We start from the raw sequence: 20000 nt of genomic DNA on the forward strand, positions 1-20000 counted from the left end.
TAGCGCTAAAGTTCGTAAGTGTACGTGAGATTTACTCGACTAGCGTTAAAGTTCGTAAGTGTACGTGAGATTTACTCGACTAGCGTTAAAGTTCGTAAGTGTACGTGAGATTTACTCGACTAGCGCTAAAGTTCGTAAGTGTACGTGAGATTTACTCGACTAGCGCTAAAGTTCGTAAGTGTACGTGAGATTTACTCGACTAGCGCTAAAGTTCGTAAGTGTACGTGAGATTTACACGACTAGCGCTAAAGTTCGTAAGTGTACTTGAGATTTACTCGACTAGCGCTAAAGTTCGTAAGTGTACGTGAGATTTCCCTGAGCAGCGTTAAAGTTCGTAAGTGTACGTGAGATTTACTGAAGCGGCGTTAAAGTTCGTAAGTGTACGTGAGATGTACTCAACTAGCGCTAAAGTCCGTAAGTGTACGTGAGATTTACCTGAGCGGCGTTAAAGTTCGTAAGTGTACGTGAGATGTACTCAACTAGCGCTAAAGTCCGTAAGTGTACGTGAGATTTACCCGAGCGGCGTTAAAGTTCGTAAGTGTACGTGAGATTTACTTGACTAGCGCTAAAGTTCGTAAGTATACGTGAGATTTACCCGATTAGCGTTAAAGTTCGTAAGTGTACGTGAGATTTACTCGACTAGCGCTAAAGTTCGTACGTGTACGTGAGAGTTACCCGACTAGCGCCAAAGTTCGTAAGTGTACGTGAGATTTACCTGAGCGGCGTTAAAGTTCGTAAGTGTACGTGAGATTTACCCAACTAGCGCTAAAGTTCGGAAGTGTACGTGAGATTTACCTGAGCGGCGTTAAAGTTCGTAAGTGTACGTGAGATTTACCCAACTAGCGCTAAAGTTCGGAAGTGTACGTGAGATTTACCTGAGCGGCGTTAAAGTTCGTAAGTGTACGTGAGATTTATCCGACTAGCGTTAAAGTTCGTACGTGTACGTGAGATTTACTCGACTACCGCTAAAGTTCGTAAGTGTACGTGAGATTTACTCGACTAGCGCTAAAGTTCGTAAGTGTACGTGAGACTTACCCGAGCAGGACTTCCCGTCGTCGTTGAGTTCGTAGCCTTTATCGCAATCGCAGGCGAACGAACCCGCGGAGGCGACGCAGATTTGTTCGCAGTCGTGTTTCCCCTCGGCGCAAAGATCCACGGCTGGAAGAGACACACTTAAAGCTGCGTTCTCTCAAATGTCCACTTAAAGCTGCGTTCTCTCTAATGTCCACTTAAAGCTGCGTTCTCTCTAATGTCCACTTAAAGCTGCGTTCTCTCTAATGTCCACTTAAAGCTGCATTCTCTCAAATGTCCACTTAAAGCTGCATTCTCTCAAATGTCCACTTAAAGCTGCATTCTCTCTAATGTCCACTTAAAGCTGCATTCGCTCTAATGTCCACTTAAAGCTGCATTCTCTCTAATGTCCACTTAAAGCTGCGTCCTCTCTAATGTCCACTTAAAGCTGCATTCTCTCAAATGTCCACTTAAAGCTGCGTTCTCTCTAATGTCCACTTAAAGCTGCATTCTCTCTAATGTCCACTTAAAGCTGCATTCGCTCTAATGTCCACTTAAAGCTGCATTCTCTCTAATGTCCACTTAAAGCTGCGTTCTCTCTAATGTCCACTTAAAGCTGCATTCTCTCTAATGTCCACTTAAAGCTGCGTTCTCTCTAATGTCCAGCAGGAGGAGACTCCACTTAAAGCTGCATTCTCTCTAATGTCCAGCAGGAGGAGACTCCACTTAAAGCTGCATTCTCTCTAATGTCCAGCAGGAGGAGACTCCACTTAAAGCTGCATTCTCTCTAATGTCCTGCAGGAGGAGACTCCACTTAAAGCTGCATTCTCTCTAATGTCCAGCAGGAGGAGACTCCACTTAAAGCTGCATTCTCTCTAATGTCCAGCAGGAGGAGACTCCACTTAAAGCTGCATTCTCTCTAATGTCCAGCATGAGGAGACTCCACTTAAAGCTGCATTCTCTCTAATGTCCAGCAGGAGGAGACTCCACTTAAAGCTGCATTCTCTCTAATGTCCAGCAGGAGGAGACTCCACTTAAAGCTGCATTCTCTCTAATGTCCAGCAGGAGGAGACTCCACTTAAAGCTGCATTCTCTCTAATGTCCAGCAGGAGGAGACTCCACTTAAAGCTGCATTCTCTCTAATGTCCAGCAGGAGGAGACTCCACTTAAAGCTGCATTCTCTCTAATGTCCAGCAGGAGGAGACTCCACTTAAAGCTGCATTCTCTCTAATGTCCAGCAGGAGGAGACTCCACTTAAAGCTGCATTCTCTCTAATGTCCACTTAAAGCTGCGTTCTCTCTAATGTCCACTTAAAGCTGCATTCTCTCTAATGTCCACTTAAAGCTGCATTCTCTCTAATGTCCACTTAAAGCTGCATTCTCTCTAACGTCCACTTAAAGCTCTATCTCTTCGTTACCTGCGCACGTCTTCCCGTCCTCCCTCAGGACGTGTCCCGGGAGACAGAGGCAGCGGTAGGAGCCCGGGGAGCTCTCGCACACGTGCTCGCAGCCGTGGTTCGATTCCAGGCACAGGTCCACACCTGCGACACACACATCATCAGAGAGAGACAAAGACATAGCATCGAACCGGGAACCTCAGTCCCACGTCCCGTCTCCGCCCGTCTCACCGCAGAGCTTGTCCTGGAACTGGAGCCCGAACTGGTGTATGAGGTCGAAGGACTCCACCAGGAAGACGTGGTCCTCGTACGGCGGCGACGCCACCGCCCGCAGGGACGCCATGTCCGCCCGCGCCACGCCCACCGCGTAGATCTCGATGCCCGCGTCCCTCGCCTCCGCCGCCACCTCCGCCACGCGGTCCTGGGGGCGCCCGTCCGTCACGATCACGACCACGTTGGGGACCTAGGGACAGGGACAGAAGACCGTGGGTTAGAGCCCCGGGGGGGGGGGGGACGTTGGGGGAACCGTAGAACCGAGTCTCGAGGCGGTCTACCTTCGGCCGGTCGCCCTCCTCGCCGACGAACGCCGAGGTCATCACGTAGCGGATGGCGAGTCCCGTCATGGTCCCCTGGGCCAGCGGGACGATCCGATTGATGCCGTCCACCATGGCGTCCAGGTCGCCGTGGGCCTTCAGGGGGAACTCGGTTCGAACCTGAGGAGGGGGACCCGTTCGTTAATGGTAAGACCTGGAAGACCCGGGTCGCGAGGCAGTGTCAAGTGAGGGGCTTGTGTCAAGTGTCAAGTGAGGGGCTTGTGTCAAGTGAGAGGCTCGTGTCAAGTGTCAAGTGAGGGGCTCGTGTCAAGTGAGGGGCTTGTGTCAAGTGTCAAGTGAGGGGCTTGTGTCAAGTGTCAAGTGAGGGGCTTGTGTCCAGTGAGGGGCTTGTGTCAAGTGTCAAGTGAGGGGCTTGTGTCAAGTGAGGGGCTTGTGTCAAGTGTCAAGTGAGGGGCTCGTGTCAAGTGTCAAGTGAGGGGCTCGTGTCAAGTGAGGGGCTTGTGTCAAGTGTCAAGTGAGGGGCTTGTGTCAAGTGTCAAGTGAGGGGCTTGTGTCCAGTGAGGGGCTTGTGTCAAGTGTCAAGTGAGGGGCTTGTGTCAAGTGAGGGGCTTGTTTCAAATGTCAAGTGAGGGGCTTGTGTCCAGCGAGAGGCTCGTGTCAAGTGTCAAGTGTGGGGCTTGTGTCAAGTGAGGGGCTTGTGTCAAGTGAGGGGCTCATGTCAAGTGTCAAGTGAGGGGCTTGTGTCAAGTGAGGGGCTCATGTCAAGTGTCAAGTGAGGGGCTTGTGTCAAGTGAGGGGCTTTTGTCAAGTGAGGGGCTTTTGTCAAGTGAGGGGCTTGTGTCAAGTGTCAAGTGAGGGGCTTGTGTCCAGCGAGAGGCTTGTGTCAAGTGTCAAGTGAGGGGCTTGTGTCAAGTGTCAAGTGAGGGGCTTGTGTCAAGTGTCAAGTGAGGGGCTTGTGTCAAGTGTCAAGTGAGGGGCTTGTGTCCAGTGAGGGGCTTGTGTCAAGTGAGGGGCTTGTGTCAAGTGTCAAGTGAGGGGCTTGTGTCAAGTGTCAAGTGAGGGGCTTGTGTCAAGTGAGGGGCTTGTGTCAAGTGTCAAGTGAGGGGCTTGTGTCAAGTCAAGTGAGGGGCTTGTGTCAAGTGTCAAGTGAGGGGCTTGTGTCAAGTGTCAAGTGAGGGGCTTGTGTCCAGTAAGGGGCTTGTGTCAAGTGTCAAGTGAGGGGCTTGTGTCAAGTGAGGGGCTCATGTCAAGTGTCAAGTGAGGGGCTTGTGTCAAGTGAGGGGCTTTTGTCAAGTGAGGGGCTTTTGTCAAGTGAGGGGCTTGTGTCAAGTGTCAAGTGAGGGGCTTGTGTCCAGCGAGAGGCTTGTGTCAAGTGTCAAGTGAGGGGCTTGTGTCAAGTGTCAAGTGAGGGGCTTGTGTCAAGTGTCAAGTGAGGGGCTTGTGTCAAGTGTCAAGTGAGGGGCTTGTGTCCAGTGAGGGGCTTGTGTCAAGTGAGGGGCTTGTGTCAAGTGTCAAGTGAGGGGCTTGTGTCAAGTGTCAAGTGAGGGGCTTGTGTCAAGTGAGGGGCTTGTGTCAAGTGTCAAGTGAGGGGCTTGTGTCAAGTCAAGTGAGGGGCTTGTGTCAAGTGTCAAGTGAGGGGCTTGTGTCAAGTGTCAAGTGAGGGGCTTGTGTCCAGTAAGGGGCTTGTGTCAAGTGTCAAGTGAGGGGCTTGTGTCAAGTGAGGGGCTTGTGTCAAGTGTCAAGTGAGGGGCTTGTTTCAAGTGTCAAGTGAGGGGCTTGTGTCAAGTGAGGGGCTTGTGTCAAGTGTCAAGTGAGGGGCTTGGTAAGACCCGGGTCGCGAGGCTACGGCGGTGGCGGTGGCGGTGGCGGTGGCGGGCGGCGGCGGCGGCGGCGTACGTGTACCTGGCTGGAGTACTGGACCACCCCGACCCGGGTGGCGTTGAGTCCGATGTCCAGCGTGCGCAGGATGTCGATCATGAACGTCCTCATGGTCTCGAACTCGTGGGGGCGGACGCTGCGCGAGCTGTCGATGAGGAAGACCAGGTCCACGGGGCCGGACGTGCACTTCTGATCGGGACCTGAGGGGGGGGGGGGGGGGGGGGGGAGAAAAAGAAGCCCCTCATTGGACACAAGCCCCGTACTTGACATGAAACAAGCCCCTCACTTGACACAAGCCCCTCACTTGACATGACACAAGCCCCTCACTTGACACAAGCCCCTCACTTGACATGACACAAGCCCCTCACTTGACACAAGCCCCTCACTTGACACTTGACACAAGCCCCTCACTTGACACTTGACAAAAGCCCCTCACTTGACACAAGCCCCTCACTTGACACTTGACACAAGCCCCTCACTGGACACAAGCCCATCACTTGTCACAAGCCCCTCACTTGACACTTGACACAAGCCCCTCACTTGACACTTGACACAAGCCCCTCACTGGACACAAGCCCCTCACTTGACATGAAACAAGTCCCTCACTTGACACTGGACACAAGCCCCTCACTTGACACTTGACACAAGCCCCTCACTTGACACAAGCCCCTCACTTGACACAAGCCCCTCACTTGACACCTGACACAAGCCCCTCACTTGACACTTGACACAAGCCCCTCACTTGACACAAGCCCCTCACTTGACACTTGACACAAGCCCCTCACTTGTCACAAGCCCCTCACTTGACACTTGACACAAGCCCCTCACTTGACACAAGCCCCTCACTTGACACAAGCCCCTCACTTGACACAAGCCCCTCACTTGACATGACACAAGCCCCTCACTTGACACAAGCCCCTCACTTGACACTTGACACAAGCCCCTCACTTGACACAAGCCCCTTACTTGACATGAAACAAGCCCCTCACTTGACACTTGACACAAGCCTCTCACTTGACACAAGCCCCTCACTTGACATGACACAAGCCTCTCACTTGACACTTGACACAAGCCTCTCACTTGACACTTGACACAAGCCCCTCACTTGTCATGACACAAGCCCCTCACTTGACACAAGCCCCTCACTTGACACTTGACAAAAGCCCCTCACTTGACACTTGACAAAAGCCCCTCACTTGACACTTGACACAAGCCCCTCACTGGACAAAAGCCCCTCACTTGACACTTGACACAAGCCCCTCACTTGACACTTGACACAAGCCCCTCACTGGACACAAGCCCCTCACTTGTCACAAGCCCCTCACTTGACATGAAACAAGCCCCTCACTTGACACTTGACACAAGCCCCTCACTGGACACAAGCCCCTCACTTGACACAAGCCCCTCACTTGACACAAGCCCCTCACTTGACACTTGACACAAGCCCCTCACTGGACACAAGCCCCTCACTTGTCACTTGACACACGCCCCTCACTGGACACAAGCCCCTCACTTGACATGAAACAAGTCCCTCACTTGACACTGGACACAAGCCCCTCACTGGACACAAGCCCCTCACTTGTCACTTGACACACGCCCCTCACTGGACACAAGCCCCTCACTTGACATGAAACAAGTCCCTCACTTGACATGAAACAAGCCCCTCACTTGTCACAAGCCCCTCACTTGACATGAAACAAGCCCCTCACTTGACATGAAACAAGCCCCTCACTTGACACTTGACACAAACCCCTCACTTGACACTTGACACAAGCCCCTCACTTGTCACAAGCCCCTCACTTGACACTTGACACAAGCCCCTCACTTGACACAAGCCCCTCACTTGACACAAGCCCCTCACTTGACACAAGCCCCTCACTTGACATGACACAAGCCCCTCACTTGACACAAGCCCCTCACTTGACACTTGACACAAGCCCCTCACTTGACACAAGCCCCTTACTTGACATGAAACAAGCCCCTCACTTGACACTTGACACAAGCCTCTCACTTGACACAAGCCCCTCACTTGACATGACACAAGCCTCTCACTTGACACTTGACACAAGCCCCTCACTTGTCATGACACAAGCCCCTCACTTGACACAAGCCCCTCACTTGACACTTGACAAAAGCCCCTCACTTGACACTTGACAAAAGCCCCTCACTTGACACTTGACACAAGCCCCTCACTGGACAAAAGCCCCTCACTTGACACTTGACACAAGCCCCTCACTTGACACTTGACACAAGCCCCTCACTGGACACAAGCCCCTCACTTGTCACAAGCCCCTCACTTGACATGAAACAAGCCCCTCACTTGACACTTGACACAAGCCCCTCACTGGACACAAGCCCCTCACTTGACACAAGCCCCTCACTTGACACAAGCCCCTCACTTGACACTTGACACAAGCCCCTCACTGGACACAAGCCCCTCACTTGTCACTTGACACACGCCCCTCACTGGACACAAGCCCCTCACTTGACATGAAACAAGTCCCTCACTTGACACTGGACACAAGCCCCTCACTGGACACAAGCCCCTCACTTGTCACTTGACACACGCCCCTCACTGGACACAAGCCCCTCACTTGACATGAAACAAGTCCCTCACTTGACATGAAACAAGCCCCTCACTTGTCACAAGCCCCTCACTTGACATGAAACAAGCCCCTCACTTGACATGAAACAAGCCCCTCACTTGACACTTGACACAAACCCCTCACTTGACACTTGACACAAGCCCCTCACTTGACACTAGCCCCTCACTTGACACTTGACACAAGCCCCTCACTGGACACAAGCCCCTCACTTGTCACAAGCCCCTCACTTGACACTTGACACAAGCCCCTCACTTGACACTTGACACAAGCCCCCTCACTGGACACAAGCCCCCTCACTTGACACAAGCCCCTCAGTGGTCACAAACTTCACTTCCTACTCAGTCATGTGTAAAGTAAAAGCAGCAGTTCAGGTCAGGCTACTTCTGTTCTAACACCAACCGCCTCGCTCCCCCGTGACTTCAGACACCTGTTTTAGTCCTCAGCGTTACCGTGAACCGTAGACTGAACACACACACCCCCGCGTTGTAACATCACCCCGGTTCAAAAGCAGCCGTCATGGACGAGGTATGAGGTGGGTCTTAAAAGCATTTATCTCAGGCTCACCTGCTTTGGGCCTGGCGGCGGCGACGACGACCAGGGTCAGGAGGACGAAGCCCCGCAGAGCTCCGAGGTGTCCCATCTTCATCCCGATGACGACGATGTAACAGACGGGGGTCGATCGCAGCTGGATTCAGGAGCTGGAACGGGATCGAACCGGTGACGGGAAGCAGAGAGAAGTGAAACCAGGTTATTAGCGCTGAAGTTGAAGTCTGTCATAACCACATGGTTCATGTTTTTACGTGTCAGAGGTTTTGTAAGTGTTTAAAGTAGCGGTTGGATTCAGCTCATGTGATCTTCAGCCTCTTCACAAAACTCAAAAAGATGCAAAAATGACGACAAAAAGACACAAAAAGACACAAAAAGACACAAAAAAACACAAAACACCTAAAAAAGACACAAAACAAATAAAAAAAGACACAAAAAGACACAAAACAAATAAAAAAAGACACAAAAAGACACAAAACAAATAAAAAAAGACACAAAAAGACACAAAACAACTAAAAAAAGACACAAAAAGACACAAAAAGACACAAAACACCTAAAAAAAGACACAAAACAACAAAAAAAGACACAAAAAGACACAAAACAATTTAAAAAAGACACAAAATGACTAAAAAAAGACACAAAACGACTAAAAAAGACACAAAACAACAAAAAAAAGACACAAAACAACAAAAAAAAGACACAAAACAACTAAAAAAAGACACAAAACAACTAAAAAAAGAAACAAAACACCTAAAAAATGACACAAAGACACAAAAAACCTTTAAAAAGACGCAAAAATTACGACAAGAAGACACAAAAAGACACAAAACAACTAAAAAAAGACACAAAACAACTAAAAAAAGACACAAAACAACTAAAAAAAGACACAAAACGACAAAAAAGACACAAAATGACACAAAGACTAAAAAAAAGACACAAAACACCTAAAAAAAACTGTAAAAAGACGCAAAAATTACGACAAGAAGACACAAAAAGACACAAAACAACTAAAAAAAGACACAAAACAACTAAAATAAGACACAAAACAACAAAAAAAGACACAAAAAGACACAAAACAACTAAAAAAGGACACAAAACGACTAAAAAAAGACACAAAACAACTAAAAAAAGACACAAAACATCTAAAAAAAGAAACAAAACAACAAAAAAAGACACAAAATTACACAAAAAGACACAAAAAGACAAAAAAAAGACACAAAAAGACACAAAACAACTTAAAAAAGACACAAAAAGACACAAAAAGACACAAAACACCTAAAAAAGACACAAAACACCTAAAAAAAGACACAAAACAACTAAAAAAAGACACAAAACGACAAAAAAAAGACACAAAACGACACAAAACAGACGCTCGCTATTCAACGCTCGCTAGCCAACGCTCGCTAGCCGACGCTCGCTAGCCAACGCTCGCTATTTGACGCTCGCTAGCCGACGCTCGCTAGCCGACGCTCGCTAGCCGACGCTCGCTAGCCCACGCTCGCTAGCCCACGCTCGCTGGTCGGGGACTACAACAGCCAATGAGAGCAGCTCCTCCGCTGCCAGAGAACCTGCCGGCTGCGTTGACCGTCGACACGCCCCTCGGTGTTACATACCGATTCAAACGCGGCAGGCAACGGAGCCACAAGCCGACCACTTTGACTCAGAGGCGCAGCGGGAACCTGACAAAACAAACAAGCAGGACCAGACATAGTGAGTGGAGGTCAAAGGAGCCTTTGTGCTCGTCTGCGCTCGTCTGCGCGTTGGCTCATTACTCAGCGATGACAGAAGGCTCTGGCGGCGTCTCAGACCCCGACCCCCGTCCTTATCTCCCCCGCCGCCGCCGCCGCCGCTGCTGCTGGCGGAGCTGATAGCCTACAGGGACGCTAACAGACACGCGAGCAGATGAGTGTGTGTGTGTGTGTGTGTGTGTGTGTGTGTGTGTGTAACCGCGGCGCGCCTTCTCCAGGTGTTTGCGGTCGGGTGGTTTACGACGGGGCGGGAGCGGAATGTCCCTCCGTCAACGACGTTATTATCGCTTTACAACCACAGCAGGACAGAGTTTCACTGTCAACCCTCCCAGCGAGAGGGTTCCCGGTTCGAATCCCATTAATAGGCAACAAGCCCCGGGGTCCTTGTCCACTTCCTGTCAGCTGATGTCAGTTCACATTCACAGCAACAGGGAATCGAACGTATTTAAAAATGTTGATGTTTACAGCTTCGGAAAAGGTCCGTACGGGACGTGGAATGCCTCACAGCGAGAGGGTTCCCGGTTCGAATCCCGGCTGGGGCCCTTCTGTGTGGAGTTTGCGTGTTCTCCCCGTGTCTGCGTGGGTTTTCTCCGGGTTGCTGGTCGACGCTCGACGCTCGCTAGTAGACGCTAGCTGGTCCACGCTAGCTAGTAGACGCTAGCTAGTAGACGCTAGCTGGTCGACGCTCGCTAGTCGACGCTCGCTGGTCGACGCTCGCTAGTCGACGCTCGCTGGTCGACGCTCGCTAGTCGATGCTCTCTAGCAGACGCTCGCTAGTAGACGCTCGCTAGTAGACGCTCGCTAGTAGACGCTCGCTGGTCGACGCTCGCTAGTCGATGCTCTCTAGCAGACGCTCGCTAGTAGACGCTCGCTAGTCGATGCTCGCTAGTAGACGCTCGCTAGTAGACGCTCGCTAGTAGACGCTCGCTAGTAGACGCTCGCTAGTCGATGCTCGGTAGTCGACGCTAGCTGGTCGACGCTAGCTGGTCGGCGCTCGCTGGTCGATGCTAGCTAGTCGACGCTCGCTAGCCGACGCTCGCTAGTAGACGCTCGCTAGTAGACGCTCGCTAGTAGACGCTCGCTAGTAGACGCTCGCTGCTCGACGCTAGCTAGTCGATGCTCTCTAGCAGACGCTCGCTAGTAGACGCTCGCTAGTCGACGCTCGCTAGTAGACGCTCGCTGGTCGACACTAGCTGGTCGGCGCTCGCTAGTCAGCGCTCGCTGGTAGACGCTCGCTAGTAGACGCTAGCTAGTAGACGCTCGCTAGTCGGCGCTAGCTAGTCGACGCTCGCTAGTAGACGCTCGCTAGTAGACGCTCGCTAGTAGACGCTCGCTAGTAGACGCTCGCTAGTAGACGCTCGCTAGTCGACGCTCGCTGGTCGACGCTCGCTGGTCAATGCTAGCTGGTCGGCGCTCGCTAGTAGACGCTAGCTGGTCGGCGCTCGCTGGTCAATGCTAGCTGGTCGGCGCTCGCTAGTAGACGCTCGCTAGTAGACGCTCGCTAGTAGACGCTCGCTAGTAGACGCTCGCTAGTCGACGCTCGCTGGTCGGCGCTCGCTGGTCAATGCTAGCTGGTCGGCGCTCGCTAGTAGACGCTAGCTGGTCGGCGCTCGCTAGTAGACGCTAGCTGGTCGACACTAGCTGGTCGGCGCTCGCTAGTCGACGCTCGCTGGTCGGCGCTCGCTAGTCGACGCTCGCTAGTCGACGCTCGCTGGTCGACGCTAGCTGGTCGGCGCTCGCTGGTCGATGCTAGCTAGTAGACGCTCGCTGGTCGACGCTCGCTGGTCAGCGCTCGCTAGTAGACGCTCGCTAGTAGACGCTCGCTGGTCGTAGCTCGCTAGTAGACGCTAGCTAGTAGACGCTCGCTAGTCGATGCTAGCTAGTAGACGCTCGCTGGTCGACGCTCGCTGGTCAGCGCTCGCTAGTAGACGCTCGCTAGTAGACGCTCGCTAGTAGACGCTAGCTAGTAGATGCTAGCTGGTCGACGGTAGCTGGTCAGCGCTCGCTGGTCGACGCTCGCTAGTCGACGCTCGATGGTCGGCGCTCGCTAGTAGACGCTCGCTAGTAGACGCTCGCTAGTAGACGCTCGCTAGTCGACGCTCGCTGCTCGACGCTAGCTAGTCGACGCTCGCTGCTCGACGCTCGCTAGTCGACGCTCGCTGGTCGGCGCTCGCTAGTCGACGCTCGCTAGTCGACGCTCGCTGCTCGACGCTCGCTAGTAGACACTCGCTAGTCGGCGCTCGCTAGTAGACACTCGCTAGTCGGCGCGCGCTAGTCGACGCTCGCTGGTCGACGCTAGCTGGTCGGCGCTCGCTAGTCGACGCTCGCTAGTCGACGCTCGCTGGTCGACGCTCGCTGGTCGACGCTAGCTGGTCGGCGCTCGCTGGTCGACTAGCGAGCTATTAGACGCTCGCTGCTCGACGCTCGATGGTCGGCGCTCGCTAGTAGACGCTCGCTAGTAGACGCTCGCTAGTAGACGCTCGCTAGTAGACGCTCGCTGGTCGACGCTCGCTAGTCGGCGCTCGCTGGTCGACGCTCGCTAGTCGGCGCTCGCTGGTCGACGCTAGCTAGTAGATGCTAGCTGGTCGACGGTAGCTGGTCAGCGCTCGCTGGTCGATGCTCGCTAGTAGACGCTCGCTGGTCGGCGCTCGCTAGTCCACGCTCGCTGGTTGACGCTAGCTAGTAGATGCTAGCTGGTCGACGGTAGCTGGTCAGCGCTCGCTGGTCGACGCTCGCTAGTAGACGCTAGCTAGTCAGCGCTCGCTAGTCGACGCTCGCTATTAGACGCTCGCTGGTCGACCCTCGCTAGTCGACGCTCGCTGGTCGACCCTCGCTAGCCGACGCTCGCTATCCAACGCTCGCTAGTCAACGCTAGCTTGTCGACGCTAGCTGGTCGATGCTAGCAGCGGTCTTCAGCGGCGTCCGGTCGATGAAACGTTCACCAAGGAAACATCTTGAATGAGCTGAATGATCCTCTTTGTGTGTGTGTGTGTGTGTGTGTGCGTGTGTGTGTGTGTGTGTGCGTGTGTGTGTGTGTGTGTGTGTGTGTGTGTGTGGTAGATTGTTGTCGGTGTGTGAGACAGGAAAAGGGGGATTTGGAGGTGGAGGTGGAGGTGGAGGTGAGGGGGGGGGGGGTTCGGCTACTGAACTCCACACTGAGGAGTCTTTGTCCCGGCCACACACACACACACACACACACACACACACACACACACACACATGCCAGGACACTTTCACTGTCATTCCTGAAGCGAACGCGGAGCCGTGGGGGTTGAAGGAGAAGGAAGTTACGCCGGGTTCCCTGCCCCCCCCCCCGCCCCCCCCCCCCCCTTACGGAGCGGTAATGGTCCTTCCAGACTTCCTGTGCCTCGGCCCCCTGATGTCCTGGTCTCACCTGACCCCGACACACTCGGCGGCGTCTGCAGAAGTCGTTACAAGAGTCCGAGAGAGGCACCAGATGAGCTGTTTGAATCCGCGTAGACCGTAGACCGTACATGAGGTAGAGGTTTGAATCCGCGTAGACCGTAGACCGTACACGAGGTAGAGGTTTGAATCCGCGTAGACCGTAGACCGTACATGAGGTAGAGGTTTGAATCCGCGTAGACCGTAGACTGTACATGAGGTAAAGGTTTGAATCCGCGTAGACCGTAGACCGTACATGAGGTAGAGGTTTGAATCCGCGTAGACCGTAGACCGCAGACCGTACATGAGGTAAAGGTTTGAATCCGCGTAGACCGTAGACCGTACATGAGGTGAAGGTTTGAATCCGCGTAGACCGTAGACCGTACATGAGGTAGAGGTTTGAATCCGCGTAGACCGTAGACCGTACATGAGGTAAAGGTTTGAATCCGCGTAGACCGTACATGAGGTAGAGGTTTGAATCCGCGTAGACCGTAGACCGTACATGAGGTAAAGGTTTGAATCCGCGTAGACCGTAGACCGTACATGAGGTAGAGGTTTGAATCCGCGTAGACCGTAGACCGTACATGAGGTAGAGGTTTGAATCCGCGTAGACCGTAGACCGTACACGAGGTAGAGGTTTGAATCCGCGTAGACCGTAGACCGTACATGAGGTAGAGGTTTGAATCCGCGTAGACCGTAGACCGTACATGAGGTAGAGGTTTGAATCCGCGTAGACCGTAGACCGTACATGAGGTAAAGGTTTGAATCCGCGTAGACCGTACATGAGGTAGAGGTTTGAATCCGCGTAGACCGTAGACCGTACATGAGGTAGAGGTTTGAATCCGCGTAGACCGTAGACCGTACATGAGGTAGAGGTTTGAATCCGCGTAGACCGTAGACCGTACATGAGGTAGAGGTTTGAATCCGCGTAGAACGTAGACCGTACATGAGGTAAAGGTTTGAATCCGCGTAGACCGTAGACCGTACATGAGGTAGAGGTTTGAATCCGCGTAGACCGTAGACCGTACATGAGGTAAAGGTTTGAATCCGCGTAGACCGTAGACCGTACATGAGGTAAAGGTTTGAATCCGCGTAGACCGTAGACCGTACATGAGGTAGAGGTTTGAATCCGCGTAGACCGTAGACCGTACATGAGGTAGAGGTTTGAATCCGCGTAGACCGTACATGAGGTAGAGGTTTGAATCTGCGTAGACCGTAGACCGTACATGAGGTAGAGGTTTGAATCCGCGTAGACCGTAGACCGTACATGAGGTAAAGGTTTGAATCCGCGTAGACCGTAGACCGTACATGAGTTAGAGGTTTGAATCCGCGTAGACCGTAGACCGTACATGAGGTAAAGGTTTGAATCCGCGTAGACCGTAGACCGTACAACTCAAACTGTAGCGCGGTGTGTATCTTTAGGGCGCCCTCCCACTGTGCCTCCGTCCCGTGCCCCGTGCTTTAGGGTCCTTGCCCCCCCCCCCCCCCTCCAGGCCCGTTTGTACTCACACTACCTGGGCCAACTTCTGATGTACTTCCTGTTTGCAGCCCCTCCCCCCCGACGTCACATACCCTCCTTTTTTTGGTAACAGGAAGTGAGGCGGAGTCAAAGTCCGACAACTTGTACACTTGTAAGCTAACGGGAGTTACGCGCTAAGACGCGGCCTAGCTACAACGTAAACGCGCGGGGGTAAACGAGGGGGAAGGGCGTGAGAGTCGCTCCGTACTCGTACTTCTTTGAAAAGGTGCGTGTGTGTGAAACCCGCCGCCCGGCAACAGGTGACTATCTCCTTATCCACACACGCTAGAGATAGAGTAGTGTACACACACACACACACACACACGGCAGTGGGTAGATAAGGGATCCGGGACGGAGGGCAAACATGAACACACACACACACACACACACACACACACACACACTGGAACACGTCTCGTTCCACCGCAGAGTCTCTCACTGTAGACCGACCGTACGAGGTGGAAGTGCACCGGCGGAGTCGTTTCGAAGGACGCCGGACGCGTTTTAACCACGAGATAACGGCGCGTGGGGACACCCGGGGGGATCGAACCTGGAACCAGAACGAGAGCAACGACGTAGAGGGTCTTGAACCGGCGGGTTTCAGGTGAGACGACGAAAGGGGGGGGAAGTCGGCGTTCGGGGGCGGTTTGGTCGCCGCCGGACATCGGTTCGAAGGACGCCGGACGCGTTTGGACCACGAGATATCGCCCGCGTGGGACACCCGGGGGGATCGAACCTGGAAACAGAACGAGAGGAACGACGTAGAGGGTCTTGAACCGGCGGGTTTCAGGTGAGACGACGAAGTGCACGCGGTGAAGCGTCGTCGAGTCGTGCAGTCGATGAGCAACGACCGTCGCGCCGCAGCCGATGCCGGGTCGACCGCCGAGTCGATTCCCGAACCCGCCGACGGACGCCGCGTTCGCCGTCTTTACGCGCTTTTGCTCGTCTGCGCGCTGTTCCGAGAGGTTGTTGGCACCTTTAACGCTGCTTTTCTTTTCAAACCGGCAGCCACGTGACGGACCCGAGGTGCCCCTCCTCTTAAGAGCCGGCGGCGCCCGTCGTGGACGCCATGGACTTCGGAGAAGACGGCGGGATGCAAGGTGCGTCTCACTGGTGTCATCGCGGCTGTTTGTGACGTTAAGAGGCGAGAGGGAAAGGTAGTTCACTCAGGGATGATTGGCTAAACTGATGTTCGGTTCGATACCCGACCCCCGTTAACCCTCGACGGACCGGTTCAACCGTCCAGGGGCGGGACACTGTCCTCAATCTGCGGTACAAGGCTGCGTCTTAGCGCGTAACTGCGGTTAGCCAAGTTCTACAGAAGTACGGAGCGACTCTCACGCCCTTCCCCCTCGTTCCCCCCGTGCGTTTACGGTGTAACCAGGCTACGTCTCGGCGCGTAACTCCGGTTAGCTTGCGTCGCGCTTCGCACCGACTTCCGCGGAAGTACTCTCACGCCCTTCCCCCTCGTTTGCTCATTAACCCAACTTCAATCGTCCGACCCCCGCTAACCGTCCCCGCGACCTCCCGCCGGGGCCCCGACCCTTAGGTTGAGCAACTCCGACAGCCGGCGGATATTTGACCCCCGTTGTCGACGTGCTGTTTTTCCCCGTAGAAGCTCCAGAATGAAGTCGTTTAGGGAAGAAGAGTCGAAACTACTTACTTCTGATGTACTTCCTGTTTGCGGCCCCTCCCCCTGACGTCACATACACGCCCTTTTATGGTAACAGGAAGTGAGGCGAGGTCTGACAAGATGGAGTTTGCGACTAATCAGGGGCGTCCTGAGTGGCGTTCACTTCTCCTCGGAGGTAAACGTCAACCAGATGGACGTACGCCCCTCCCCCCCGACGTCACATACATGCCCTTTTTTGGTAACAGGAAGTGAGGCGGAGATGGAGTTTGTGAATAATTAGGGGCGTGGCCTCTTGAGTGACAGCTAGCCTCTGGGCCCTCACTTCTCCTCAGGGGTAAACGTCAACCAGATGGACGTACGCCCCTCCCCCCCGGCGTCACATACACACACATACATACATTGCACGCGTGAAACGAACCCCCCCCCCCCCCCGTAGCTGACAGGAGATTAAAACAGCAGGCGAGGCGGTTCGAGTTCCATATGGAGCGCGCCAGTTTGACGGACGGGCCGGAGTCGCACCGGGGCCGCGGGACGCCGGCGCCGCGTTCCAGAGACGAGCGAAGGAGACAGTTGTTGTTGTAGCTGCAGAGAGACAGGAAGTGAGGGTGTGAGACAGGAAGTGAGGGTGGGGGGGCGGGCGTCCGGTCCCGTCGGCGGTCCGGGGTTCGAGTGACAGCCGGCAGACGCTGAGACAAACACACAAAGCGCTACTTGTTAGCGGCTAATTGGAGCCAGATGTGTGTGTTAGCTAACGTTAGCGGTTTAGCTCACTGTCTGTCTGTCTGTCTGTCTGACTCTAGACCAGGGCTCTGTGACCTTTGCTAGCCAAAGAGCCATTTTGCATCCCTTTCCTGGAGCCGCGAAACAGATTTGACGTCACAGCAGGGGCTAGCATACCCGCGCGGGTCACCGACGCCAGATTAGCCACCTGCAAAGATGCAAAACCACCACGAAAAGATGCAAAATGACTAAAAATAGATGCAAAACCAGCACAAAAAGATGCAAAATGTCTAAAAACAGATGCAAAACCAGCACAAAAAGATGCAAAATGACTCAAAATAGATGCAAAACCAGCACAAAAAGATGCAAAATGACTAAAAATAGATGCAAAACCACCACGAAAAGATGCAAAATGACTAAAAATAGATGCAAAACCAGCACAAAAAGATGCAAAATGACTCAAAATAGATGCAAAACCAGCACAAAAAGATGCAAAATGACTAAAAATAGATGCAAAACCACCACAAAAAGATGCAAAATGACTCAAAATAGATGCAAAACTACCACAAAAAGATGCAAAATGACTAAAAAAAGATGCAAAACCACCTCAAAAAGATGCAAAATGACTAGAAAAAGATGCAAAACCACCACAAAAAGATGCAAAACCACCACAAAAAGATGCAAAATGACTCAAAATAGATGCAAAACCACCACAAAAAGATGCAAAATGACTAAAAATAGATGCAAAACCACCACAAAAAGATGCAAAATGACTCAAAATAGATGCAAAACCACCACAAAAAGATGCAAAATGACTAAAAATAGATGAAAACCACCACAAAAAGATGCAAAATGACTCAAAATAGATGCAAAACCACCACAAAAAGATGCAAAACCACCTTGGGCAGTACGTTGAAGGCATTCAAAGGTCATTTTTAACCACTAATGCTGCTGAAAGAGTCCCTACACACACAACGAAGCGTCGTCGGCGTAGAGAGTGAATCTGTTGGTGGGTTTGTGTCTTTTTGTATTTTTTTGTGTTGTTTTTGTGTCTTTTTGTGTCTTTTTGTGTCTTTTCGTGTCTTTTTTGTGTCTTTTTTGTGTGTTTTTGTGTCTTTTTTGTGTCTTTTTTTAGTTGTTTTGTGTCTTTTTGTATTTTTTTGTGTTGTTTTTGTGTCTTTTTGTGTCTTTTTTGTGTCTTTTTTTAGTTGTTTTGTGTCTTTTTGTGTCTTTTTTTTAGTTATTTTGTGTCATTTTGTGTCTTTTTGTGTCTCTTTTGTGTCTTTTTGTGTCTTTTTTGTTTCATTTTGTCGTCATTTTGTGTCTTTTTGTGTCTTTTTGTGTCTTTTTGTGTCGTTTTGTGTCGTTTTTGCTTCTTTAATGTGTCTTTTTTTTTGTCGCAAGTCATCAAAACAGAACCAACAGGTTCACTCTCTACGCCGACGACGCTTCGTTGTGTGTGTGTGTGTGTGTGTGTGTGTGTGTGTAGGGACTCTTCTCATGCTGCTGCAGAGGTTTGCTTTTATTTTCAGCAGCATTAGTGGTTAAAAAGGACCTTTGAATGCCTTCACCGTGCCGCCCCGAGCTAACCACTGTTAGCTTGTTAAAAAAAGACACAAAAACAACAAAAAAAGACACAAAACAACCAAAAAAAGACACAAAAAGACACAAAAAGACACAAAAAAGAGGCAAAAAGACACAAAAAAGAAGCAAAATGACGACAAAAACACACAAAAACACACAAACCCACCAACAGATTCACTCTCTACGCCGACGACGCTTCGTTGTGTGTGTGTGTCTCTTTCAGCAGCATTAGTGGTTAAAAAAGACCTTTGAATGCCTTCACCGTGCCGCCCCGAGCTAACCGCTGTTAGCCACGTTCGACTGTTAGCGACTCTCCTGGATTTCTTTGTTGTTACGCTTATTTGATGTGTTTGAATTACACTTTAATGCCCCGTGTGTGTGTGTGTGTGTGTGTGTGTGTGTGTGTGTGTGTGTGTGTGTGTGTGTGTGTGTGTGTGTGTGTGTGTGTGTGTGTGTCTGTCTGTCTGTCTGAATGCAGCCCTTTGAGCGCCTGCAGAGCATCACCTCCAGGCAACCAGTGTGAACCCACAGCATCACTCACCCCCCCCCCCCCCCCTCCCTCCCTCACTCACCCCAAAGGAACCTCGGGTCTTTCCCGGTTCGATGCTCGTTAGACTGAAATAGATCTACTTCCGCATTTTAACTTTATTACAGAGACATTCACAACAAGTCAAAAAAGACACTAAAAGATGCAAAATGACTAAAAAAAGACACAAAATGACTAAAAAAAGACACAAAATGACTAAAAAAAGACACAAAATGACTAAAAAAGATGCAAAATGACTAAAAAAAGACACAAAATGACTAAAAAAAGACACAAAATGACTAAAAAAAGACACAAAACAACTAAAAAAAGACACAAAAAGACACAAAACAACTAAAAAAAGACACAAAAAGACACATAACGACTAAAAAAAGACACAAAACAACAAAAAAGACACAAAAAGACACAAAAAGACACAAAACAACCAAAAAAAGACACAAAAAGACACATAACGACTAAAAAAAGACACAAAATGACTAAAAAAGACACAAAACGACTAAAAAATGACACAAAAAGACACAAAATGCCTAAAAAAAGACACAAAACAACTAAAAAAAGACACAAAACGACACAAAATGACTAAAAAAAGACACAAAAAGACACAAAACAACTAAAAAAAGACGCAAAACGACTAAAAAATGACACAAAAAGACACAAAAAGACAAAAAAAGACACAAAACAACTAAAAAATGACACAAAAAGACACAAAACAACAAAAAAAGACACAAAACAACTAAAAAAAGACACAAAAAAGACAAAAAAAGACAAAAAACTAAAAAAAGACACAAAACAACTAAAAAAAGACACAAAAAGACACAAAACAACTAAAAAAAGACACAAAAAGTCACAAAAAGACACA

At 51.1% G+C, this 20000-nt stretch overlaps 2 protein-coding genes across 2 annotated transcripts in view; one reads left to right on the forward strand and one right to left on the reverse strand.

Annotated features, from left to right (window-relative positions):
* The window catches only part of matn4 (matrilin 4), a gene marked incomplete at its 3' end in the record, with an annotated part of 44030 nt that overhangs the window by 23275 nt on the left and 755 nt on the right, over positions 1–20000 (reverse strand). The window contains exons 2-7 of the mRNA XM_083940043.1: positions 8010–8143; positions 4864–5039; positions 2962–3120; positions 2639–2870; positions 2429–2551; positions 1036–1158 (exon numbers count right to left, since the gene is read on the reverse strand). Of these exons, the coding sequence (XP_083796169.1) occupies positions 1036–1158; positions 2429–2551; positions 2639–2870; positions 2962–3120; positions 4864–5039; positions 8010–8091 (895 nt within the window). The 5' untranslated portion in view covers positions 8092–8143. The remainder of the gene's footprint in view (positions 1–1035; positions 1159–2428; positions 2552–2638; positions 2871–2961; positions 3121–4863; positions 5040–8009; positions 8144–20000) is intronic.
* The window catches only part of rbpjl (recombination signal binding protein for immunoglobulin kappa J region-like), a gene marked incomplete at both ends in the record, with an annotated part of 37042 nt that continues 32771 nt past the window's right edge, over positions 15730–20000 (forward strand). The window contains one exon of the mRNA XM_083940044.1: positions 15730–15760. Coding sequence (XP_083796170.1) covers positions 15730–15760 — 31 coding nt within the window. The remainder of the gene's footprint in view (positions 15761–20000) is intronic.

The sequence above is a fragment of the Echiichthys vipera genome, assembly GCF_963691815.1.
Source record: "Echiichthys vipera genome assembly, chromosome: Y".
Lineage (NCBI taxonomy): Eukaryota > Metazoa > Chordata > Actinopteri > Perciformes > Trachinidae > Echiichthys > Echiichthys vipera.